General features: G+C 42.9%; 2 protein-coding genes across 2 annotated transcripts in view; one reads left to right on the forward strand and one right to left on the reverse strand.

The window, feature by feature from the left end:
* CRELD2 (cysteine rich with EGF like domains 2) overlaps positions 1-1,595 on the reverse strand; it is an 18,017-nt gene extending 16,422 nt beyond the window's left edge. The window contains exon 1 of the mRNA XM_018568234.1: positions 1,397-1,595. Within this exon, the coding sequence (XP_018423736.1) occupies positions 1,397-1,531 (135 nt within the window). The 5' untranslated portion in view covers positions 1,532-1,595. The remainder of the gene's footprint in view (positions 1-1,396) is intronic.
* A 3,918-nt stretch (positions 1,596-5,513) lies between these two features.
* On the forward strand, positions 5,514-25,739 carry ALG12 (ALG12, alpha-1,6-mannosyltransferase). The gene is made up of 9 exons (XM_018568235.1): positions 5,514-5,686; positions 5,766-5,898; positions 8,799-8,972; positions 12,261-12,455; positions 14,935-15,038; positions 18,842-19,065; positions 22,642-22,811; positions 23,104-23,179; positions 25,487-25,739. Exons 1-9 carry the CDS (start codon positions 5,525-5,527, stop codon positions 25,710-25,712), a joined length of 1,464 nt encoding a protein of 487 aa, XP_018423737.1. The 5' UTR covers positions 5,514-5,524; the 3' UTR covers positions 25,713-25,739.
* Positions 25,740-26,678: the final 939 nt, after the last annotated feature.

Here is a 26,678-nt window from a genome sequence, read left to right on the forward strand (position 1 = left end):
TATATATATATATATATAATGTGTGTGTAAAAAAATGTGACTTTATTATTATTTTAAGTCTGAACTCCATGCAAGTATAAAAAGCAGCATTTAATATAGTCTTTAAACATGTATTATATCAGCTTACTGTAATCTCCAACATAGACACACACTTACTGGGAGAGGTAGGTGCACAACTGTAAGCCAGTCAGGGCTCTACTGTATTGCACAGTGCTGCTTATACAAACAATTGGAGTATATTGGATTGGATATAAGCTACTGGTCCTGCATGGAGATCATCGGTCAAAAACTAGTGATCTACATTTGGAATTCCAACAGCAAGATCTTCCTGCCATACCACTCATCACTGCCCCTCATATCTTAGCATTTTCAGTGTACTTAAGGGTGTTCCCATTCTCCTGTTACATTCTCCATTATATAACTTTATTTGAAAAAACAAACAAACAATCTGGAGCATAGAATGGACATTTCAGCAGGAGCAACAGATACTTAAATTCTCCTAATTCCCTGTAACCTGTTTTTTCACTAAAATACCATTAAGTGTTAGGTTGCCAACAGGCTCAAGAAGTCAACCTGATATGCATGAATGGTCCAACCTCCATAAGGGAAGCAAAGAAACTGAGCATTGTGGAGAACGCCATAAACTTGCAAGGTCAGCTCCTTGCAAGTTTATGTTACAGCTTCTGGAAAGAGTCTCAGGCACTGGTGCCATTTATGACAACGGTGAACAATAATTATCAGGACAGGGTTTTCTTACCTGTCAATCAACGGGTATATGCCTTCCACAACAGACATGTGATCAGCATTGATGAAACAATGAAAACGGCCTGATCAGTTAACTGGCATCTTGTGTCTATGGGCCACTTTAGTTGGTTGCAAATTGTAGGAGGATATTAAAACAGACCTTTACCCACATGCTCTACAAGTGTAAGTATTTCACAATCACAGGATTCTACACCTGACATGTGTATGTTATTATTAAATCATCATACATAGAGGGATGCATTGGTAGACTTTGATTTGTGAGTGTAATGGTCCGCTTTAAGTCAGAGATAAAACATTTCATACAAACTAGACAATCAGATTTAAATGGCGTTATTCTTTAAACTGCTTAACACAACACAGACTGACAGCGCAAATACAAACCATCAAGGATCGAGGTTTGATAGTTCATGGTCAACAAACCAGTAATATTCATCTTCTGCTTTCCAAAATGATTATTATTTATAACACATGAAGTGTGCTTCAGCTAAAATCAAAACACTGCATACAGTTTGTCTAGAATTATTTCTAGATGAAGGCCCTTTTTAGATGTTGATAAAATATGAGTGAAAGCTGTTTATATAACAAAATGTCAATACATTTATAAGAACACAGAAGAAGAATGCTTGTTTACCTTGTGGAACCTGTCCACCAGCCTTCTACAAGTGTCACATGAGTCCTTCTCTACAGCTGCAGAGGTGCAGAAGAGTACAATGAGGAGCCAAGGGGCCAGGTGTATAGACACAGCAGTCCTTCCTCTGAGTGCCATAATGAGGGATGACTAGCGCTGCACAGATAAATCCATAGGACACACACATGAACAATACAAAAGGGGAGCGACTACACTGACTGCACACACTCCGGCCAAGTACAACATTCATCCATTGAAAGCCGGTCAGTCACTTCCGTATCCGCCCCCCGCGCTCCCTGATTGGCTGAGCGGGACAATTTTCCAGGATGTGGACGAATCCGCTATCGCCACGCTCTGGGCCAATCGTCTCCCCACGTGTACGGACTACAGAGTGACGTGCAGAGGGCAGAACTCATGCTGTGTAACACTGTATAGTAGTAGGTGTGTAGGATCCCTGGACGGGACGACTGGCAGCTCCAAGTCATACAGTTCAGTCTATACATAGCACAAACACAACACTGAAGAAACCAGAGCAAGCTGACTTATAGGTCCACATAGCTGACCAATGAGAAACGTTTCCTGATATGCTGCTGTGGATGAAGACATGTCACCATAATGATTGAGACAAAATGGATCTCAGCCAATCAGCTTTTAAGTTTTAATTTTCTAAGCTGCGAGTGTAAAAAAATGAAAGCTAGAAGCTGATTGGTTGCTATAGGCAATGGCATCAGCTTGGATAGAACTTGTCAGACACTTTTTATTCCTCCCTTGAGCTTGGCACCTAAGGCTGCATTCCAAGGGGACATTTATGTGTGTTCTGGGATTCCTGCGGTAAGAACCTACAGATTCTTGTGGCAGGAATCCCAGATGTGCATGTATCCTATGTCCAGGGACAATCCTCTCTCCTGAGCCACAGGTAATCGCTTGATTTACAATTATATGCGGACTGCCACCCTGCCTCATCTGAAAGGGCACACCTGGGGTCCTGCCACAAGAATCCCTCAATGCACAGAAATGCCCATGCACTCTTCTGTTTTCTAGTTTAAAGTGACAGTAAACCCTCCCATTTTTCCCCATTGTAACTATCCAATCAATTTGTAGCCATTCAGGCAGACTGTTGCACTACATACTTCTTGCTGAATAAAGGAGATTGTGCAGAGAATCGTACGATTGTCGGCGGGTGTGTAGCATGTTCGTAAGATAAATGCCGCACGGGCCGGTGTGCGCAAGCGCACACTGCCCGTTTAGCATTGCGGTCATCGGAAGCCCGCCCCTCAACGGGGCAGGCTTGCGATTATCGCAAGTACGATCTGCCTGTCCAAGATGGGCAGATCGTATGTTTTTTAAATTGCCTTACAACCATCGCAAGACAAAAGTCTTGGCGGGTTTTCGAACATGTTCCTAAGATAAAAGTTGTGTACGATTCTTGGCGGGTTTTCCAACATGTTCCTAAGATAAAAGTTGTGCGACCGTACAGTAAAAACGGTCGCACGCCTTCCAGACACCTTACGATAATCGTACGATCACGGGATTTCCCGCGATTATTGTACGATTATCGCAAGGTGTGTGGGCACCTTTAGGCATCCCTATTTCTCTATGGTGGCAGTGGAACTACAAGCCTCAGTGTGCCTTGGCAGAGTTGTGAGTTCCACCACAGCTGGAGGAACACAAGTAGCCTATTGGGTTTGAAATGCTATTGATTTCTAATGTCATTTCAACAAATAAAGTGTAAATAAATCCCCCACAACAAATTATGAGCACGCAGGGGGTGTTTGCCATCATGGGTTAGTATGCACAGCGTATTATGTCAGACTTACCTTGCAAGCGATCCCTTCCAGCGCTGCCGCTCCTCCCCTGGGTTTTCTGTATTCAGCCTGTTGATTGGCCGGGCTGAGATGACATGTCTCCTGCACATGAGTAATTTCACCTTGGTGCAGTACTGTGCTGAGTTTATACACTAAGCTGTGAATGCGTGGTTTAGTGTATACAAACGATGACTGACAGGGAGCAGCAAATATGATAGAGGAGATATACAGAACCTGCTCTATCATAGAAAAATTCAACATTGCTTCCCGCTTTTACATGAATATCAAGCAGAAATAGTAGCTATAGGCTATATCAAAATTTCATGTGTACATGTACCAGGGTCATCCCTAGACTTTTCACCGCTTGAGGGTACACCTACCTCTGGCCGGCATCCCACCCAGCTCCTGACCTCACTTTATTGCCAGGAGCTGAGCGGGATGCCAGCCAGAGCGCTCTAGGTTGCCAAGAGCTGGGCGGTCCTTACACATTTTCAGCTCTTATCAACCTGTGATGCTCTGGCCACATAGGAGGCGGCAACACTGCAAACATTGTGCAGCAGAGCAGCCATACCCCCCCTACATAACCTAAAGAGATGCCACCTGTGGCAACAGCCTAAGGCTACCTCATTATAGGGATGGCCCTTTGTTTACCAACCTTTTATCCTGCCTTTGCCTCTTTTTTACACATCACTTTATAGCCATGCCTGCCACTCCCATGCTCACGGCCCCTTTCCTGTTCTTGGGTGTATCCTGGACTTTTAGGGGTCCCATGGAGACACCCTCTTAGGCTCACCCTCAGCCTGTGATGGTACAGCCACGCACCTTATTATTGTGACATTAGAGACGAGGGACAAATTTAGAGGGTACACGTGCACTGTTTGATGTAAAGCTAACAGTGGCCCGCATGTAGAGTACGATGAGGGACCCAGGTATGCTGAGGTGAGCGGTCATGTGACTGCTGTGTACTCCCTGTCTTCCCTACCCAGAAGTATGGATACATAAAAAGAAACTGACAAGAAAGGTCAGTGATTGGGTATATATTAACCAAAAAGAGTTCATGCTGTAGGTTTAAATTCTTTTATATAACAAAGGAGGGTTTAGGTCTACTTTAAGGGCCCATTCACACCAGCAGCTCCTCTACAACACCCAAAATAATAAAGTCAACGGCACTCCAAGTATTCAAGTCAATTAGTTTATTGAACCAAGTGAAAACACCTCTAGCAATGTTTCGGGACCATGCGGCCCCTTCCACAGGCAAACTCTCTGTTTGCCTGAGGAAGGGGCCGCATGGTCCCGAAACGTTGCTAGAGGTGTTTTCACTTGGGTCAATAAACTAATTGACTTGAATACTTGGAGTGCCGGTGACTTTATTATTTTGTACATTTTTAACGGAGGCATCCGTTGTTGCTGCTGCACCTGCCCTGCTGCATGGGCATTTTTGGGTCAGGAGTGCGATGGGATACTTGGACTTTTGCCCTACAACACCCAGTTGCTGGTGTGCCAGGCACAGTACGGAATAGCCGATCAAGCCGATCAAGGTGCATCATGCTGTCCACTTCCTTTTTTTTTGTTATAACTTTATTGAAATGTTACCCGTGACATTTCATTATGTACTATGTGGTGCGGTTATGTTATGCAGGCAGGGCTTTTTTTCAGCACGCGCCACTACAATGCGGTAGTCTGAACTGAGCCCATTTGATGCAAGGCAAATCGCCTTGTCTAGAGTTAGGGCTGTACTGGAAAAAGTGGCCAACGAAGCCCTAAGACAACCGATATGAGTGCCCCGAAAGCAGGGGTGGGCAAACTCCGGTCCTCCAGCTGAACTACAAATCACATAGGGCAATGGAAGATTCTCAGAGCCATAGGCATGACCACCTGGGACAGATGCATGATGGGGTTTGTAGTTTCACCACAGCTAGATGGCCAGAGTCTGCCCACCCCTGCACTAAAGTGTATGTATAATCCGATTCCAAATATTTTAAGTTTTGGATAGAGAAGGGAAGAAATAAACCCCGGCCAGGTAATTATTTGCTGACTTTGTACCTCGCCAAGCACCATTTAATTGCTAGTAACGAGGAAGGGGGTCAAACATCCGTTTCTATCCCCCTGTGCGATGACAGCTGCGCAAATAACGAGCGGGCCCTTTAAGAAGCGTCAGCCCGTGACGTTGTGAAATTGTGCGGCATGCTCGGGGTTAATTTCTTAGCCGTCCCGCTTGGCTCCGGTACCGGATAGACGTGGACACGGAACTGACTGCTACACCGGGCAGTGTTGGCTCTACTACTGCTTATGACGCCGCTAGGGGGCGTGCCTTGCCTCCTCCAACATGGCCGAGAAGGGGAGAAGTGGCGGACAGGAGTTCCTGCTGCTGCTCTACCCGGCCGTGGCTTTCCTTCATCTGATCGTATGTCCGTACACCAAGGTGGAGGAGAGCTTTAACCTGCAGGCCGCCCACGACCTCTTGTATCATAAGCTGGACTTGAACAAGGTAATGTGGTGAGTGGGGGGAAGGAGAGCCGGGTATCGCTGTCATAGTAGTAACGTCTGCTGGTCTTCTCTCTTGGCAGTATGATCACCACGAGTTCCCCGGAGTGGTACCCAGGACATTTCTGGGACCGATCTTTCTGACTCTTCTGTCTGGCCCTGCTGTGTTTGTGGCCTCTCTGTTTGACCTGTCCAGGTTTTATTCTCAGCTGATAGGTGAGAGTTCTCTGCTGTGTGTAATCACAAATGTCATGTTGCTCCTGCTTAACCCCTTCATGACTGAGCTTGTTTTTGGTTTCTGTTCGTAAAAAGGGTAAGTCCGATCTCCCTCCAATCTGGCCCCCTCTCAATCCCCCGCTATACTTACCTTTCGGCAAACTCTCCTTCCCCTGCGCCGCTATGAGTATTTTATCCGTACCCTGTACTGCTGTGTAGTGCAGCCCTGCGCTATAGATTTTGAATTTTGCTCACACCTCGGTCAGCGTGGTCACCTGCCCAGATAGCAAGGATAACTTGCTACAAACTTGTGGCAGGGTTAAATTGTAATTCTTGTTAACTTGCTGCACACATTCCTGGCAAGTTGTAGACTTGCAGAACACTTGCAGCACAAATTCTAGTTGACAGTTTTTGAATTTGTAGCAAATTTGCTTGGCAAGTCTACAGCAAGAGTCCTGCAGGTCTTTGCAAGAGCTCTGCAAGCTCGCTGGTCTGGAGACTTGCAATGCAGACTTGCTATAATTGTGCAACACGATTGTGAAGCTTGGCAAGTCTGCAATACTTTAGCAAATCATTTTCAAACTTGCAGCCCAATTGCTTGCTATGTAGGTGACCAATGAGAAGCACTTCTGTCCGCGCTGACCCAATGAGTGCACGCCATTTGCAAGCAAAATTCAAAATCTATAGCGCACGGCAGTAGGGGGTACAGATAGTAGTACTAGTACACCCACAGCGGCGGAGGGGAAGGAGCGTTCGCCAAAAGGTAAGTGTAGTGGAGGGGAGAGGGGGAAAGATTGGAGACGGTAATTCCATTTTCCCAAATTCACTGGGGAAAGTGGACTTACCCTCTAATACAGGTAACAGAATCTGTACTACAAGGATGAGTGTACACAGGGTTCAAAAACTCAAGTCCACTTTTGATGAACACCCCCTCCTTTAAGCCTCCCACCCCTACGTAGGGCTTATCCACACTGACACTAACAAATATGTGTTCTTAGAACATTTTGAAAGGCATATATAAATGCCTGACAGGAGCCGCAGCTTTCCACTGCTACTCACATGTATCCGCACATCCAGCAGTTACTTTCAGCTGGGAACAGATGACCCGCCCTATGAAAATAGGGGATGCCACCATCACATGGAAGAAATGTGGCCAAAAAAAATATCTTCTTCTTGCGTGTTTCACCGATTAGGCTTAATCATAGAGCCTAACCTCTATTATTGAGCCTAATCGGTGGAACCCATAAGGGGACTCTTGTTGTATTGGGGAGCATGTCTGTGGTAGGCACTTTTGGATTACAAATACAAAATGGATTTATTATATGAAGATCTGGTGGTGTGCAGCTATCTTTTGAGCTGAATATTTTCCAGTATGTTGTAGAAAAATCAACAGGGGTTCTATGGGTTATTAAATCTCTTTTGCAGTTGGGAGATTTAACCACTTGTTGGGAGTCGTCACTTTAGCAACCCAATGAAATTCATGCACTATTTATAACATGAGCGTCAACTAGTCTGTAAATGACTTGGTATTAAGAGATGAGAATCTAATGTAGTCCTAGCCTTAGTGACACTACATATTTTAAAGTGCAATTGGCTTTTTTTTTTCTTTTCTTTTCATTAAAGGAATATCTAACTTTATTCTTCTTTGTGATACCTTTAAAAAGCCTTAACACTATGTCAGAACATTTTTTTGTTGTTTTTTTGTCTACTATGTGCAACACGATTGTGAAGCTTGGCAAGTCTGCAATACTTTAGCAAATCATTTTCAAACTTGCAGCCCAATTGCTTGCTATGTAGGTGACCAATGAGAAGCACTTCTGTCCGCGCTGACCCAATGAGTGCACGCCATTTGCAAGCAAAATTCAAAATCTATAGCGCACGGCAGTAGGGGGTACAGATAGTAGTACTAGTACACCCACAGCGGCGGAGGGGAAGGAGCGTTCGCCAAAAGGTAAGTGTAGTGGAGGGGAGAGGGGGAAAGATTGGAGACGGTAATTCCATTTTCCCAAATTCACTGGGGAAAGTGGACTTACCCTCTAATACAGGTAACAGAATCTGTACTACAAGGATGAGTGTACACAGGGTTCAAAAACTCAAGTCCACTTTTGATGAACACCCCCTCCTTTAAGCCTCCCACCCCTACGTAGGGCTTATCCACACTGACACTAACAAATATGTGTTCTTAGAACATTTTGAAAGGCATATATAAATGCCTGACAGGAGCCGCAGCTTTCCACTGCTACTCACATGTATCCGCACATCCAGCAGTTACTTTCAGCTGGGAACAGATGACCCGCCCTATGAAAATAGGGGATGCCACCATCACATGGAAGAAATGTGGCCAAAAAAAATATCTTCTTCTTGCGTGTTTCACCGATTAGGCTTAATCATAGAGCCTAACCTCTATTATTGAGCCTAATCGGTGGAACCCATAAGGGGACTCTTGTTGTATTGGGGAGCATGTCTGTGGTAGGCACTTTTGGATTACAAATACAAAATGGATTTATTATATGAAGATCTGGTGGTGTGCAGCTATCTTTTGAGCTGAATATTTTCCAGTATGTTGTAGAAAAATCAACAGGGGTTCTATGGGTTATTAAATCTCTTTTGCAGTTGGGAGATTTAACCACTTGTTGGGAGTCGTCACTTTAGCAACCCAATGAAATTCATGCACTATTTATAACATGAGCGTCAACTAGTCTGTAAATGACTTGGTATTAAGAGATGAGAATCTAATGTAGTCCTAGCCTTAGTGACACTACATATTTTAAAGTGCAATTGGCTTTTTTTTTTCTTTTCTTTTCATTAAAGGAATATCTAACTTTATTCTTCTTTGTGATACCTTTAAAAAGCCTTAACACTATGTCAGAACATTTTTTTGTTGTTTTTTTGTCTACTAGTTCGAGGATCTTTGGGTCTAACTGTCATTTTCGCACTATGGCAGTTACAGAAAGAGATCCGGAGACAGTTTGGATCCACCGTCTCTACATTGTTCTGCCTAATAACAACATCTCAATTTCATTTGATGTTCTACTGTACTCGAACCCTCCCTAACACGTTTGCTCTTCCTGTTGGTAAGTGTTAGTAAACTGCATTTCACCTATTCAATAGATGTAAACATTACCGTATATACTCGAGTATAAGCCGAGATTTTCAGCCCATTTTTTTGGGTGAAAAGTGCCCCCCTCGGCTTATACTCGAGCCAGCGCGTCATCTTACTTAAATCGCCGAGCGTCGCGTCATTGCTGCTCCGGTGTGCGGCGCTACTGTATATCAGATATTTGATTAGCTGTAAGGATCTGCTAAGTTTGCAAATTCAAGGCAGAAGTCCCAAATTGGAATAAAAGTAAACTTTGTACAGGTTTACTTAAAAGAGAACTATGGGGTAACCTTTTTATCCCATACTTCTCTTAAGGGTCACGGGAGGACATATACTAACCTCCTCCCGTGACCCAAAGCTCAGTATATAGGGAGTTATTGCTGAGAGCACCACAGCCGGGACGGATCCCGACAATGCTGTCGAGATTCACCCAGCTGCGTGAGAGCCAGCTGTGCCCGCCCCCTCCCGTCCGTTTCTCCACTCTGTGCTGGAGGATCGGAGACTGGGGGTGGGTAACCCCGCGGGGAGTGGTGGCCATCAGTCACCACTCTCTGAGAAGTGAGCGAGCGATGGTATGCATTCGCTTACTGCCCGATCTATAGAGCCAACGTGACAGTTTCATTGTCACACATTGGCTTGAACTATGAGGTTGAGTGAAAATCACCCTCAGTTCTCCTTTTAACTATCTGTCGATTTGTGTAACAGACACAAAAAAAAGTTACCATTGAGCATCTGTATTAAAATTGATCTCTACTCTTGAAGTATAAGGTCCTATTCACATGGTACGATTACCTACAGTCTGGGATAGATGATTGTCCCTGGTCACAGACATATTGTAGCACAGAATATGCCAGCTGTTAAGCCTTAATGGGAGGCTTTTAGCTTACATCTGGGCAGAATTGCTCAGGCAAGGAAAGAATATAAGCAAATGGCACCACCAATACAATCCCTGATGGGTAAGGCTGTACTATTAACCTGCTATGTTCTAGGGGAAACTTTAGAATGTTTACTTTGCCAAAGCAGTACCCTGAAAAACCTACCTTACTCTAAAATTCCTCCTGAAAAATTAGCAGTGCGCTTTCTGGTATGTGAAGGTGCCTACAGCCTCATAGCTGTCAATCTGCATTGTGAGATCTAAGGCACTGCCGCCTCTGACTGCTAGTCTTAGAAGATTTGGAGTGAGATTGGGTGACGTCACTTCTGTGCTACTTACTGTTCACCTTGCTTTTGGCTCTGGAAATAGGAAGAAAAACCCTGCCTCTACTAAGATGGCCGTCTATCTATCCTATCTATCCTATCTATCCTATCTATCCTATCTATCTATCTATCTATCTATCTATCTATCTATCTATCTATCTATCTATCTATCTATCTATCTATCTATCTATCTATCTATCTATCTATCGCAGAACAAGGCATGGCCAGCCAGTGATGGGAAAAGATCAGCTGTAGGGAGACCACAGGCAATACTGGTGACTAGTTCTTTGCCCTCTGTCTGCATTTTTTTGGACGAAGCTTCCAGAGTTCAGTTCTTGCTTTGGAGTGGAAATTCATTTTTTGCACATGCTTATTCCTGACTGGTTCTCGTAAAGCTTACTGCATATACTTTGCCAGTTCCCCTGTTGTGCGATCTGTCAGTGAAATGCTCTAAAAGTTTAGACCTAAAACTTTCACATGGCTCTTCAGACTTGCCCCCCACCCCTGCCACCAAAAAACAGGTTTACTTAAAGTGTATGTCTAGCCATTTTCTTCCTTTTTTTAAATTGCTTAGGAATGAGTTGAGATCCCTGTAGGTTATTTTTCTGCTCTCTGCGTGAAGTTTTCCATTCACTTCCTGTCTTGGATATGCAACAGAAATCTCCCCAAGGTGAGACTAAATCCCATCTTAGACAGTTGTCACAGGTACATTTGCTCACATTGGATGATGGAGACAACTGGGTTTCCCCTCACTTGACTCGCCTCAGTGATGATAGTCAGCAAATTATGACAGTGACAAATGTGATTGTGGGCCTAACACTTCCACACTCCATCCAAAACTTAAAAAAAAAAAGAAAAAGTTTTGCCTTTTTTAAATACACTTTTTCAAGTTTTTTGTTTTTTAGTTAATAAGGCTAAATTCCACATGCCTAACCAAAATCACAGTTGAAACATACATGTGAACTGTTTTAGCTTCCAAAAGAATTGTTTTTCTGTTTAGCCTGTCATGTGTTCCAGGCACCCCTTGCTATACAGCAAAGATGGGTATTTGCCCTCTAATGCAGTAAATCTTTGAGGATCTATCCAGAGGGTGACAACTGCAGGCTAAATAGTGGTTTCAACATTTTTAAGACAAGCATGATCCAAATGCCCCACAATCTATGCAAGTGGGTGGTTTTAAAGATATTTATTAGGGGTAGTTTTGTGTTTGGACAAGGGGAGATCCTGTCGTTAACCCATCCCTTCTCTCCCTTTGTCCCGTCACAGAACTCTTTGGATCCTGTGAACAGAATACTAGGTGTTTTGTGAATGGAAAAGGGTAGAGGAAGGGGAGAGTAAACATCATGGTCCCCGCACTGTACAAGAGCGGAACTGTCAGTCACAGTGCTGGAAGAAGGGCGATGTGTGTAATATCCAGGATGAACAGATACAGTAGCCAACAGCGCTCTGGAATTGGCATGCTCTTCATTTGTGGTCGTCGTCCCCCCCCCAAAAAGTGAGTTCCACTCTAACATGTACTTATCTGCATCATTATGAGTACCATGCCTGATAGTGAATATACACCTAAAAATCTATGATTGAGTTATGTACAAGCTGGCATAAACAAGCTATCCGTTATTGATTAAAATATCAAATGATGCAGCACGCACTGTATTGTTCTACACTTTGTGAATGACCAAAAATGCCATTTGTTGTAGACAATCCTAAAATAAAAGGATCATTTCATTGATTTTAATTCCAATCAGTTTTCCGACACAAGCAGAAAAACAATTTTTTCTCAATCGGAAGATCAAACAAAATTCCACCATGGCTGATTGAAATTGATTGAGAGCTCACAAAATCGATCCAACAGATGGTCTTTGTTTTGCAGTTTTTATTCACTTCAAACTGTTTAGTCGCATTGGTTGATCAATTGAATGATCCCACCCATACGTGTGTGTGTGTGTGTGTGTGTGTGTGTGTTTGTGTGTGTGGGGCCAGCATGAAATATATTGTTGAAAATGGCTGACAATAACAGAGTATGCATCTAAAATTGTTCTCGTTCTTTTGTTTCCTTAAACTTTAGTCTTGCTGGCTATTAAATACTGGATGAAGCAGAAGGCTGGTCCATTTATTTGGCTTTCGGCGTTGGCCATTATTGTGTTCAGATCTGAGCTGTGTATATTAATGGGACTCATGCTGCTAATATCTCTAATGAAAAGAAGCATTTCCATGTTTACAGCCCTTTCCCATGCAGTTCCAGCTGGAATTGTCTGCTTAAGTGAGTATATTTATAGTTGTTGGTCTAATAAATAACTTTTATTTGTTAAGAATAATGACTTCAATTCTGATGGGTTGTAGAACAGATTTTGTTTCTGCAACTGTCTAAAGCAGTGGTTCTCAACTCATGGGTCGCGACCCAAAAGTGGGTTGCGAGCCCTTCTGCAGTGGGTCGCGGCGCCATCACGGCAATCACGGGTCAACTTGGTGGGTATGTCAACATTTTCAGATCATATACTCTATAGCAGGGTGAAAGGTGGGAATCCCAAATCTCTAGCTAGTTTTCATAACTTGTACTGCCCTAAAGGTTTAGGAATCTGCGTGGAAGTTACTTTTTAGACCTTTGTATTGCATGACAGATGAACAAGTGTTACATAATGAAACAACTTGCATGCATTTACAGAGGTCTGATGGGGCTTCTTATGTTTTGATTCAGCTATCAAGTCTAATTTCAATAAAAGAAAGATCAATAAAGAACCTTAGTTGTGAGGATTCTCTCATTGTTTCAGTCTCCTCTTGGTGTGATGCTGTCGTCTTTATATCTCAGCAAGATCTCTTTTTTTGTTGGCTTCCCTGCCACGCTTTCTCTTTCTAAGCCAAGGTTACATCCTCCAGCGTCATTGCACTTCCTGCATGTTCTTATTACGGTCGCGTGACTTGTGCAAAAACTCTAAATAAGTGTTAGAGGGAGAAAACAAAGCATACTTCTTTGTGTTCAAACATTTTATAATTAAAATTTCTGAACAATACACTCAAAAGGTTCTTCCTTGGCCTTGATTCATTCTTGTGATTACATGAATAGTGTCCCTGGGTGTTCCATCGCATGTAATAGCCAAATGTCCTTTTAAATCTTCTGACACAGCTTGGGTTGCTCTCAGCATAAAAGGGAACAAATATCTTTCAGAAGTTTGTCAGTTTGAAACTTGTTGGGGTGAAGTACCTTTTGACTCCCTTGTTGGCAAATAGTAAGATGACAATGTCAGGAGATTTGTACTTTGGTGGAACACCAGAGGCACTGATTGTGTGACACTGTGAAGCCAAGAAAGAATTGTGTGAGGGTAATTTCAAGATTTGTATACCGTATATACTCGAGTATAAGCCGAGATTTTCAGCCCATTTTTTTTGGCTCAAAAGTGCCCCCCTCGGTTTATACTCGAGTCAGTGGGGTCCAGTGGTCAGGTTTCTTCTTACTTACCTCGCCGAGCGTCGCGTCACTGCACATAAGCAAGTGTGCTTTGTTTTCTGCACAACATTTGATGTGCTATTGAGCAGACATATGTTGCATGAATGTGATGGAAACCAGGAATAGTCATTTGAATGCTAATGAATGGGGGAGGGGGGTGGAAAGAGAGCTCAGTTGTAATATACAAGTTTCTGTGTTAAAATACAGAAAGTGCATATGCTTGCTTCATGTACAGTTGGTGTACATTGCTGGCATATGGTTTAAAAAAAAATACTTCTGCAAGAGGTGGAATAGGGCTTTACGTCCTGACTCACAACTGACTGTTTTGCAGCTTGAAGCCAAAGCTCCAAAACCGTCAACAATCCAAATCCCATGTTTAATTGTGCCAGTTCACATATGTGTATTTCAAGGCTAAACAACCATTAACTTCTCGTATTACCTTGCTTTTTATTGGTGTGAATGCAGCCTAAAAGTCATCTCCAGTCACCTGGCTTGCTGTAAATGCATAGCTGAAATGTATGAACTGTCTTACCTAAAAAGTGTGATTCTACTGCTTTTGTAGTTCACATACTTTAGATACACTGCATGGCCAGGTTCATGTCATCTCTTCCTCTTTTTCAGTTAAGAAATACAGTGGTGTTACTTCCCTGCACCAGCCTGTTGATTTAAACAACAGCACACTGTTAAAGTCAATGCTGTACTTTCCCCTTGTGCAGACATGTGACCTGTCTGGCAGCACTTTGCAATGTAATAAAGCCCTCACTGGTTAAGACTGCTGCCCCTCCTAGTCACATTGCTGCCAAGCAGGTGATAGTAGAAAGCTGATATAAAAGACAATATAGGGTACTTATAACAGCCGAGTTAAAATATGATTTTGGACAGCACAGTGGCTTAGTAGTTAATCCCAGTGCTGCAAGGCCAAAGTCCTATTGATTGCCAGCCAGGACATCATCTGCATTGTGTTTGCATGTTCTCGCTGTGCTTGTGTTTGGTTTCCTCCATGTACTCTGGTTTCCTCCCAAAGACATACTTGTAGCATGTCTAAATTGCTTTAGACTACTGTCTAAATTGGCCCGTGTATGTGTGACCTTAGATTGTAAGCTTCTTGAGGGCAAGGTGTGATGTTCATGTACAGTATGTATAGCACTGCATAAATTCTTAGAGCTATATAAATTATAATAATAATACTACTCTCAACTAGATACCTCTTCCAAATGGTATGTGTTTTGTTTTTTTTTCCCTCCTGGAGTTAAGCTTTCATTTACAGCAGATATTCCTTTATTTTCTGTCACTTTAGGTTTAACAACTGCTGTAGATTCTGTCCTCTGGAAACGTATTCTATGGCCGGAGGGAGAAGTTTTGTGGTATAACACAATTTTGAATAAAAGTTCAAATTGGGGAGTATCCTTTAAAGTGTATTTACCAGCTAGCTGAAAGATCGGTTGGGTCCAACATGCTATCCTGATAATGCTGTAGTTTTTGAAGCCAAGCTCTAGCCATAGGGAGTTGAAATGTGTGTTAGAACCTCTGGCAGCTTTGCTGTCTGTGTCTCTATTGAAGAGATGCACCCTTGTTCTATCAAAAGATTGTGACTGGGTTGGAATGTGTGACAGGTCATGTGGTCACACATTTTAACGTAATCGCGCCCACTCTTTCGGCGGTGGAATATGTGACTGGCAAAAGGTGAAGAATTCCAACGCTTTCTCAGCTGACTTTGTGGAATGTGAGACCGCACTCACAAAGTCGGATAGAAGTGACATTTCAGGACCGATCAGCTCTTCCATGGCAGATCGGTTCTCCTGCACATACCAACCGCGATGTAGGTCTGCTCTGGAACAGCTGAGAAGGCGTTGGAGTTCTTCACCTTTTGCCGGTCACATATTCCACCGCCGAAAAAGTGGGCGGGATTACATTAAAATGTGTGACCACATCACCGGTCACACATTTTAACGCAGTTACAAACTTTGATAGAACAACCCTCATTACTTGTCCTAATTGAGATGTGATGGGATATCTCTCTAACAAGGACAAAGAAACATTTGACCATATGCACATAGCTATTGTATGTCTGTAAATATGAATAGGTGGCACCCATGCTGAACTTCTGAAACTACTGTCAGAAAATAATGAGACGTATAGTGATGCCATTCACCAACAGATGAAAAATCCTAGCTGGGTTTGTCCTCCCTTTACATTTGATTAGCCTTTAAGGCATCATTGGGCCAAGAGATATGATTGTGCTACATACCTGGCCCAATTTTTGTCAGATTAAGCCCACAACTGCCTGATCTGTCCAGTAATTGGTATGTGCAATGTGTGATGCATCCATCGTTACTGCAAGGTAATAATAATCACATTAACATAACTAGGGAATTGTACATGATTACAAACTCCATGTGGTTATTTTACCTGTCTCTTTTAGCTTTTATAGCCAGTTGTAAGGCAAATTGGACAGCTCTTAGTATGCTGAAAAATTGTAAACACCTATGATTGGTCCAAGTTTTACTCGGAAGAGGCTGCATTTTGACAGCTGCCTCTGCTCTGTAATACATAATGATTCCCGGCTGTCATTTTTGACTGGGGTGGGGGTGAGAAGCTGAATGTAGGTGATATGTCTTAGAAACGTTATTAAACTTTTATAGAGCATATCATTAATGCTTTAAATCCTGAAGTGGGTAAAGCACTGCGAGTACAGAAAACTACCTGTTTGATCTGCCAGAAATGTATTGTGTTGTAAGTGAACAACACACAGCATTTTTGTTGACTGAGTGGTGTCAAGCTTGCCTATCTGTCTTTTGCTGAACTACCTAAACCCATCCCCTAACCTATTTGTCACAACATAAAGACTAATCATTCTGTAGTCCCAAGAGAAAGATTACAAAGGCTAATTAGATTCCTTAAGAGAACAAAAGACACAGGACAACTCTGAATTTCTCAACGGGTATTTTTTTTTTTGTACTCCACAAATCAAAATAAAAACACTTTCATATCTACCAGACCAAAATGTAGCAAAGGAGATGTTCTTTGTTAGGTGTTCTGTACCCGCTACGCATACCCTGTAGCTTAGCATGCAGCTAAATTTTGCAATAAGCCAGACTGAGTGAAATCTTGATGCTTTATGAACAACACGGGGTGGAGTAAAACTGGTGAGAAAGAAACATACCAATCATTATGTAAAACCTATAAATACAGTAACAGCTTACAAATACAGGGAGGGATGAGTCCATTCAGACTAGTGATGCTGCCTAAGAGGATTTTAGGCCATTCCCGACAGACACCTGCTGCAATACGATGTGATGCATATGTTAATTGGGACTGTGCGATTACCGCACTGTACTAGTGTGAACGGGCCCTCAAAAACACTGACACACAAGCACAGACACAATCCCACACACACATATACACTCAAAAAATGTATTTCTTTTTTTCTTGAGGTCCAACCAGTCTCCCTAATTTACGAGAACTGGAGTGGATCGTCAGCCTGGGGTCCAATGTGGGCTGCTGTGACAGAGGTCTATACATATGTACATTGCTTGTACAGCTCTCTTGCGTGCCCTGTAGAGGTGCCGGGAGCCAAAATGTGATGTTGCTCTGTTCCAGGCACCTCTACAGGACATGCGAGGGAGCTGTAAGCAATGCACATATGGATGGAGCTCCTTAACGACCATACACACAGCCTACCCCACCTCAAGCTGATACTCGGTGCTGGGCAGCATATTTTGAATGGTTGCTTGGCGCAATAACTTACACTGGGTTCACACCTTAGCGTATTGGACACGCTCGTTTGCCGCGCGTCAAACGCGATTTTCCGAGGGGGTATCCAGCTTATAACAGCGGGATACTGGCGTTAATACGCCCCACAGAAGCTCAAGTACTTCTTTGGGCGTATGGCGTTTTACCAAGCGATCGAACGGGCGGTAAAACGTGCAGGTGAGAACCATGCCCTTAGGCAAACATGGGTTTTCACCTGTTGCGCGTTTTACCGAGCATAGGAACGCGCGGTAAACCGCTCAGGTGTGAACGGGGACTAACAGTGCTGCGCTAGGGGGAGGCTGAGGAGCCTCTCACCTAGAAAAGTGGAAGGCATGCAGCGACCCACTGAACACGGGGTCGCAACCCACATTTGGGTCAGTTGAGAATCATGGCAATTAGAAACAGATCGCACTTCAAGACAGCTTGAGATGGTTTGTGGCTCTCACACATTTTTTAAAATCTCTTCAACTGAGACTTCTGTTTTTTATAAAAAAATATATATTAAAAACAGGTTGACCTGAGTGCTTGCTATTTTTTAATGGTTTATTTTAATTGTGCATTTTCTGGGGATGCTTCCTCCGGAGTGTTACTTTTTCACAGGCTGTAAATTAATTGACCTCTTGCCAAGTAAAAAAACAAAAACAAATGTCTTATGTTGACTTTTTGAAATGCCTAAAAAAAATGCACTTGGTCAAATTAAACATATATACATTAGGGATGCCCTGATACTAACCCTTTAAATAGTTAAACCGCTGCTGTAAGGTCCTGCGCTTGCTGGGGACCTCAACAGCCTGCTGGGGACCTCACGCCGGCTGTCTTTAACAGCACCCGGTCCGGCCATACGTTGCCATCGCCTCCTTTTTACTGCCCACGCAGCCCTGGGGAGACAGTACATGCAGCCCCATTGAGATCCCCGCACATCCTCCTGAGATCCTGCATAGCCCTGGTGAAACTGCACACATCCCTGATCAGACTCCGCACAGCCTCCTGAGACCCTGTAACAGCCATGGTCAGACGCCGCAAAGCCCTGGTGAGCAACATAGTACGCAGCTTCATATTCTGCATTGCTTCATATTGTATTGCCAAGAATATGTAGCCCTCCATAGCTGATAGTATTCTGCATTGCTGCATAATGTATTGCTGGGATTTGTAGTCCCTCTATAGCTTGAACTCAGGGGCAGAACTACCAGGGTTGCCGTGTTTGCAGCTGTGACTGGGCCATGGTGCTCCACAACTCTCCTAAAATCATTAGTCTGTATTGTTTTAGAAAAACCGCCACGTGACCCTAAAAAAAAAAAAAAGGTATCAGTAATTGGTATCGGCGAGTACTTGAGGAAAAGTATCGGTACTCGGTCTTGAAAATAATGGCATAGGCGCAACCCAAATAGAAATAATGATATAATTTTGTTCAGCCTTTTCTCAGACAGCTTTCCTTATCTGATATCTTTAAGACTTCACCGTTCCTGTGGTATTTTTATTCAGTCATACCACGAGCGTTGGCATTAAGCGTCTTCTTCCTGCCGTTTGGCCTTTTTGACAGGAGACTGCGTCTCCTGATTGCACCAATTGTGGGTTTCATATTTTTATACTCTTTCCTTCCTCACAAAGAACTACGGTTTATCATTTACACATTTCCTGTTTTAAACATTGTGGCTTCTAAAGGATGTTCATATATGTAAGTACAAAGGAAACTTGCTTAATGCAAAAAAGGTTTAATGTGAAAGGTTAGATGCCTAGTGTTAGCCTAAAGTGCAGCTAGAGATTGGGGTGTATATTTTTACTGGTGTATTCTCTACCTGAATCTAAAGCTTCTTGCTTTGTAAACTGTAAAGTATATTTAAACCCAAGAACAGAAATGTAATGTATTGCAACTTACCGCTCCATATATGTGCTGGATGCATTTGTTTTCTTTTTTTTGAGGCAAGTACAGAAAATACTTGTTAATCCTGTCAAAAATCCAGTGTGCTTGTAACTTTCTGTGCACTTAACTGATAACATTAGACTATTTTATTGGCTCTTACCAATTCTTTTCTGCGATCACCATTGTTATAGTGATGAGGAGTGGGGGAATTGTTTGTTGTCCAAATCAGGAGAGCACCTAGGGTGACAATGCACACTCCATAGATACAGTACAGTAAGTGAGCGTTGTCACTCTAGTACAGGAAGTACATTACTGGCAGGATCACCGGATGAACACTAAGGCCTCATTCACACACACAACGCAAAATTGCATATATACGCGCGTATGTATTCGAATATATGTGCGTTTATGCGTGCACTATATCCAATCCCAGAATGCATAATTCGTAATAGAAATTTTAATGAACTGTACGCACTTACGCGTGTATGCGCGTAAAATAAGCAGAAATAGGCTGCCCGGACGCATCTTGGTTCCATTTTGTTTTTATGATACGCAAATATACGGTTCCATACGCAGCTATGTGTATGGAGCCATTTATTTGCATATGGGACAATACGCACGCACCCGCATATATGCGCGGCAGGGTGAATGAGGCCTAAAGCAAAGATGCTTGAAAAACCACTGATGCAGCTACTACATCTAAGGAGTGATAAGCTGCATTTTTTTTTTTTGTTCTTGGGTTTCGGTATGCTTTAACCACTTTATTCCCAGAGCCTTTTCCTCCTCTCAGCTTCCTTAAATCCCAGTCTTGGTTCCACATCTTATATCTTTGAGCTATTGTAGTTTGCCCTAACCTATGTTACAACCTTTTTCTTGATGCACATAAGGGTTTAATTTGGCAGCGGATATGGATACATATATTTTTATTTCCTACGCTTTATTTAGGAAGGAGTGAAAAATATTAACCAAATAAAACTTACATAAGGCTCAATTCACAAAGCGTTACACCAGCCTAAAGCACTCTATTTTCAGGCATGACCCAGTCATTTTCAACCCGTATTGGATTCAGCTAAAAAAGAAAAATCTTCTTTTTTTTTTAAAACAAGTATAGTTGTTCTTGTGTGTTAGTTATGTGAATTGCACCTATTCTGAGGAATGATAACGCTCAAATTAAACTTTACATTTTAATTTGAGTTTTCTATTAATAGCAATAAGATCAAGTCGGATTTTAACTGACAACATTTTCACAGATTTGTAATTGCTAACATTCCCATCGACATTGCAGATCTCATGCTTATGTAAAGGAGTGCAATCAGCCAGGAATTGGTCACTAAAGGTGCCCATACACTGCTCGAATTCTCGTACGAGAATAGCGGGAAATCCCGCGATCGTACGAGAATCGAGCAGTGTGAACGAAGACGTGCGACCGTTTCTACTGTACAGTCGCACGTCTTTTGTCAAACCAGCATGCTCGAAAACCCGCCGAGAATCGTACGATTGTCGGCGGATTTCTAGCCTGCTCGTTCGACAGCTGAGGAACAGGCCGGTGTGCGCACGCTGCCCGTTCTGCATTGCGGTCATCGAAAGCCCGCCCCGCAAGTACGATCTGCCTGTCCAAGATGGGCAGATCGTACGAGCTCTTAATAAGCTTACGACCATCGCAAGACTAAAGTCTTGCGATAGTCGTAAGGTATATGGGCACCTTAATGAAGTGATCTGTTGCTTCTGGAGGAGGCAGAGAAGAGTTGGGTCAGCTGACAGGAAGTGCCCTGACATCACATTTTTTTCCTCTGAAGCATTGTGTTTCCTGATAGGGCTTGCTCTTATGGAGCACCCTGCAGCTTAATTGCAAACTCAGAAGCTGATCAGATAAGCTTCTGGGATTAGTACTTGGCCTTTGGCTGTTACTGACCGCTGGTTGTTCTTGGAGTTAACCACGCTGGGAACAGCTGAATCTGGGTGCGCGTTTAAAATGAATTTGGGACAAATCGCTGTTATCCAATCAAGATTTTAAAATGGCACCTGGATTCAAGTGGTTAAAGCCAATATTTGTAAAGTGTTGTTTTTTTTTTACTTTTGCCACATACATGAATTTAGAACCTGCAAAAGTGCTCTAAATGCTGGCATACTTGACACAGCTGTGGTGGCTCAAAGACATCTAGTGCCAATCATTGCATCCCATTTCCATGTTAGTTTATCACCTGCAGCTCCTGCAGAAGCTTCAAGACTCTCTACCAGGTTGCCAATCAGCTCGCTCCTGTGATGGACTACAATTAAGGTGCCCATACACCTTACTTGCGATGGTCGTAAGCTTATTAAAAGCTCGTACGATCTGTCCATCTTGGACAGGCAGATCGTACTTGCGATCATCGAAAGCCCGCCCCGCTGAGGGGCGGGCTTCCGATGACCGCAATGCAGAACGGGCAGCGTGCGCACACCGGCCTGTTCGGCAGGTGTCGAACGAGCAGGCTAGAAACCCGCCGACAATCGTACGATTCTCGGCGGGTTTTCGAGCATGCTGGTTTGACAAAAGACGTGCGGCCGTACAGTAAAAACGGTCGCACGTCTTCGGTCACACTGCTCGATTCTCGTACGATCGCGGGATTTCCCTCGATTCTCGTAAGAGAATCGAGTAGTCTATGGGCACCTTTAGTAAACTAAACGTGAGAATATAGTACGTTGAGAGAGTGAGCTTGGAGCGGTGGCTACTTTACAACACACACGGGGACCATGGGGAACAAAAGTAGTCACCCTCCAAAAGGAAGAACAGTGTCTGCACCAATTCAGAGATGATTTGAGGATCTACAGCTGACTGATGCACAAATAAGATACATTTATGTTAATAGTTGGAGGACTATGAAGTGAGTGATTTTATAGTTAGAGCCGACATGTGACAAAGAAACTGTCACAGGTCGGCTCTATTGATCGGGAAGTGAGCGAACACATTCCGTTGCTCGCTTACTTCCCGATCATCCCCCTGCAGAGTGCGGTGACTGTAGGTCACCGCTCCCCGCATGGATTCCCCCTTCCCCTCTCCTCCAGCGCTGATTTTGGAGGAACGGATGGGGGAGGGCACAGCTCTAGATAGGCAAAGCCCACTGTTAATCAGCCAGCTGGGTGGATCTCGACAGTATTGCCGGGATCCGTCCCGCCTGCAACACTTTTCGTATAAAGCCGGCAATGGCTCGCTTTATACTGAGCTTTGAGTCACAGGAGGACGTTGGCATATGTCCTCCCATGACCCTAAAGAGAACTCTGGGATAAAAAGGTTACCCCATAGTTCTCTTTAAAGGTACTTGAATGCATTTTTAGATTTAACTCCTGAGTTTAGTGTCACTTTTAAGTAGGTCTTGTGAATCCTAATACATAATTTTGTTTACTATTTTCTAGATTCCAGAACTACCGTAAATCTTGGCTATTTAAATTTGGATCTTTATGTGTAATAGCCCATCTTCTGGGTAATGCAGCCTACTCTGCAGGATCTTTATATGTGTCCCATTTCAATTATCCTGGAGGTGTTGCAATGGACGTGTTGCATAAAATGGTTAATCCTTCAGCAGGTATGATTTTATACTAAATAAGCAGGATTTTCCTTATTGCATCCTATTGTTCAAAGCACTTGTGAATCAAGCTGGAATGAAGTTAAGCCTACAGAGAAGGGCGCATCTAGTAATTCCCGTGATCACCCCACCCACACTGAATGTCCAGCTCCCGTAAGCAGTCCTTTTTTTGCGGCCATGTTCCTAGTATATGCTCAGGAGCTACTATGAGAGCCTCTTGGTGCAGTATCACTGTCATGGCTCATTATAGTGTTAAAAATATATATATATATAATTTATTTTATGCCTTTAGATGTATCTGTACATATAAATGTGACTGCTGCCCAAACTGGAGTGTCGCGATTCTTACAATTTCACTCACATTGGAGGTATGTGGTAATATTTAAAATGAATAAAAGATGAAGGCTGTCTTTATTTTTGCAATTTGTGACTGACTGTAGAGGTGCCCATACACCTGCCGATTATCGTACTATAATCGCGGGAAATCCCGCGATCGTACGATAATTGTCAGGTGTATGGAAGGCGTGCGACCGTTTCTACATGTCTCTTGTCTTACGACATTGTCTTGTCGTACGATTGTTGGCGGGTTTGTAGCCTGCTCGTAAGACAAATGCCGCAAGCTCACACTCCCCGTTCAGCATTGCAGTCATCGGAAGCCCGCCCCTCAGCGGGGCGGTCTTACGATGATCGCAAGTACGATCTGCCTGTCCAAGATGGGCAGATCGTACGGTTTTTTTAATTGCCTTACAACCATCACAAGACAAAAGTCTTGCGATGGTTGTAAGGTGTATGGGCACCTTAATGGAAGTTGCCATCCCACGCAGCACCCTGACATCTGCTGCAGAAGCCCAGCTTAAATACTGTATCTGTCTCTTGGTATTCGGCCTCTTTCCTACTCCCAGTTTAGAAGTAATAGCTCTTGGGACTCAGGATACCTACTTTGTTCTGGGAAACAGAAATTCTTAGTTTTAGTTTCTAAGCGGCCATGTGGTCTTGTACACCCGAGAGCTGCCCTCAGAATTATGTCGCCACCTATAGGGCTTCTCCCCCCGTAATACTAATGAAACAAATCTCAAACTAAAGGACCATTGAGCTAGAGACGGGTGAAAAATGTTCTGCATATTAATAGAAATTCAGAATGTTGGTGCTGGTTGTTTTAGGGCTGTGAATAAAGTATGTTAGCAGTAGATTTGTATATAGGGGAGGTGATAATCCCAGAACATTTGGAAGAATTTATAAAAATCTGGAGCAGTTGCCCAGAGTAAGCAATTAGCTTCTCGGTTTCATTTTCAAAGCTTAACGAAACAAACTGAAAAGAGAAGCCGATTGGTTGTGCTCCAGTTTGTATGTATTCCGCCCATTGTTTTTACTATATCCAGCTATGGAGAACCTGCAAGTGGCAAAGCCTCTGCCAGACCTTCTTTGCAGCTGAAGAGTCCTAAGCTATATCACTCTGGATACACTTTTTTGTAATTCAACTTAGAGAGCCAAGCACAATTGAACATATTTAAGAATATTTTATATTCGGGTAATCGTGCAAGCTTACCCACAAAATAGGTATATTTGCTTCATTTACTTGCTGGCCTCCTTCTAGAAAGTCTGGTTGTGGGTAAATGACTATGAATGCAATGAAGCAAGATCATTGACTTAAGAGAAGGAACTATAATTTTTAGAGGTCAGTATTGTCCCCCCGCATATTTTCTAATGACAAGTGTACATAAAGCTTAGCAGCCGAGAGTTCTTTTTTAAAAAAAATTCCAATTTCTCTGTGCACATGATAGGATGCTTCAATTCAAGCATCCTCTCAACCTAATGCAAGGCACATTATGCCTGCGGTCTGGTCCGAACAAAATGCTGCAAGCACTATTTTGTTCGGACCGGACAGCAGGCATAATGTGCCTTGCTGTCCCGTGAGGCCGATCGCACTGCGGCCGGAGGGCGTGGCTACGCTGCCATTCACTTCAATGGACCACCACGCCCCCTCCTGCCCCACAACATAGTGAGCCGGCCGCACTGCATCTGGTGTGACTGAGCCCTACAGGAGCCATGGATTGGAGTAAAACCTAACACTGGTTCTAATCTTACTACCATTCTATAAATGTGAAAATACAATGTATTGAAAGAGAGAAGGTCCAAAATGTAATATCAAAGCTTTTGTTACAGTACATATAAGTGTTACTATAGGTTCATTATCAAATGTGTTTTTTATGCTTTTTCTTTCTCAATTACATTACACCTTTCTTCATACAAAGTACACCAGGTGGTTGCATTATTGAATTACAGGCCCCCCTCAGGTGTTTCCAGGAGTCTTTTACATCTTAAGCTTCTTGTGAGCCCCAAACCCTCAGGGAAAATATGCAAGGCTGCCCATCACATGAAGTCCTAGTAGAGCGTTGTTGAATACAGTGGGTCTGCCCTGGACTGTCTAACCTTATAATTGACATTTGGATATTAGAATATTCTAGCTTTCAGGACGCTACTGAAGATGGTGAAGGTTATGTCCTGCGTGTTAGTCAGATGATCACCTGTCATACTTTTCCTTGTAAAGAGAGATCTGCTATCATTTTCCTACACTATTTAGCTAGTTGTAATATGAGCTGTATAAAGTGGATGCATGTCAGCGTGAGTATTGATGTAGACATTAACACTTTTTTTTTTTTTCTTTTGTGGTAAAGGTATGACAAAAGAGAAGATGTTACACCTACAGAAGCTATGAAACTCTACTCGCACATCATAATGGAATTTGATCCTTCTTATGTGTCTCAGTATAAAAATAACTACAAAGTATTAAGCCATATATCAGGCTTTGATGGATTTGGGTTTAATTTTGATACATTTCCACCCATTTACCTCAAATTGTTAACAAAATTAACTATTTTGGAGAGGTCCCCGACTGTATAATGTATTTTTTAATCATTACAATTTGCAGTTTGGATGTCGAATGAGACCTCTAAGCAAACAGTACCATCTGGTTTCCAAACTAAGGACCTTCGTGAGTTTTCCAAATAAACAATGCAGTACTGTGAAGTGACTTTTCTAATACAATAATATGCTGTTTGTGCTTTAACTTTGAGCCCAAATTTTCGTAAGAAAAAAAGAAATGACATGTTTAAATAGAATTTTCATTAAACAAAAAGTAAAAATATGAAGTTAAATGTACGGCTGTTTACTTTAACTTTCCTTTATCAAACCCATATTGAACTGGCCTGCCTTACATCTGTTATCGTTTACTGCAAGTTTTATTTACTGTTATCCGGTATTCAACAAACCAGAACTCTCATCTAACCAGAAGAACAAGAAATCCCCTGTGTACTCACTGATCTGCATGTATTATCCTGGAAACAATCGTGTGCCAATTGGTCTTAATTTGCTTTTGATTACTGCATTTCAATATTATGAAGTCAATACAGAGTTATGAAAAGGCAGAGCCTAACCCTAAGGTCTCGTTCACACCTAGGCGTATTGCATATGCGCGGTAAAAAAAGTCACGCGGCCGTCGCGCGTTTCCGAAGGCTACTTGGCTGTATCCTAATGGAAACGCGCAACAAAACGGCCTAAAGTAGTACATGTACCTTTTCAGGCGTGGGCCGTTTTGTAGCGCGTTAGGGACGGGCGGAAATACACCAAGGTGGGAACGAGACCATTAAATACAATGGGATTTATATTTTTGAGCGCTTTGTAGAGCGTTCGTCGAGCGTAGAACGCGCTACAAAACATTCAGGTGTGAACGAGGGCTTAGGCATGTAAAAAGGACCTGTCTAACCCCCCCAAGAAATGAGGAACCCACAGGGCCCACTGCAAGGTCCTTCAAGCAGTACAAAAAAAAAAGGAAGAAAATAAAGATGACAAAATATTCATCCAACCAGT

Source organism: Nanorana parkeri, unplaced genomic scaffold (genome assembly GCF_000935625.1).
Source record: "Nanorana parkeri isolate BGI_ZX_2015 unplaced genomic scaffold, ASM93562v1 scaffold1158, whole genome shotgun sequence".
NCBI lineage: Eukaryota > Metazoa > Chordata > Amphibia > Anura > Dicroglossidae > Nanorana > Nanorana parkeri.

Coding starts and splice junctions, on each gene's coding strand:
- ALG12 (XM_018568235.1), top strand. CDS start 5,525: ATGGCCGAGAAGGGGAGAAGTGGCGGACAGGAGTTCCTGCTGCTGCTC. Junction 12,456..14,934: donor AGCTGGAATTGTCTGCTTAA/GTGAGTATATTT, acceptor CTGTCACTTTAG/GTTTAACAACTGCTGTAGAT. Junction 15,039..18,841: donor ATAAAAGTTCAAATTGGGGA/GTATCCTTTAAA, acceptor GATATCTTTAAG/ACTTCACCGTTCCTGTGGTA.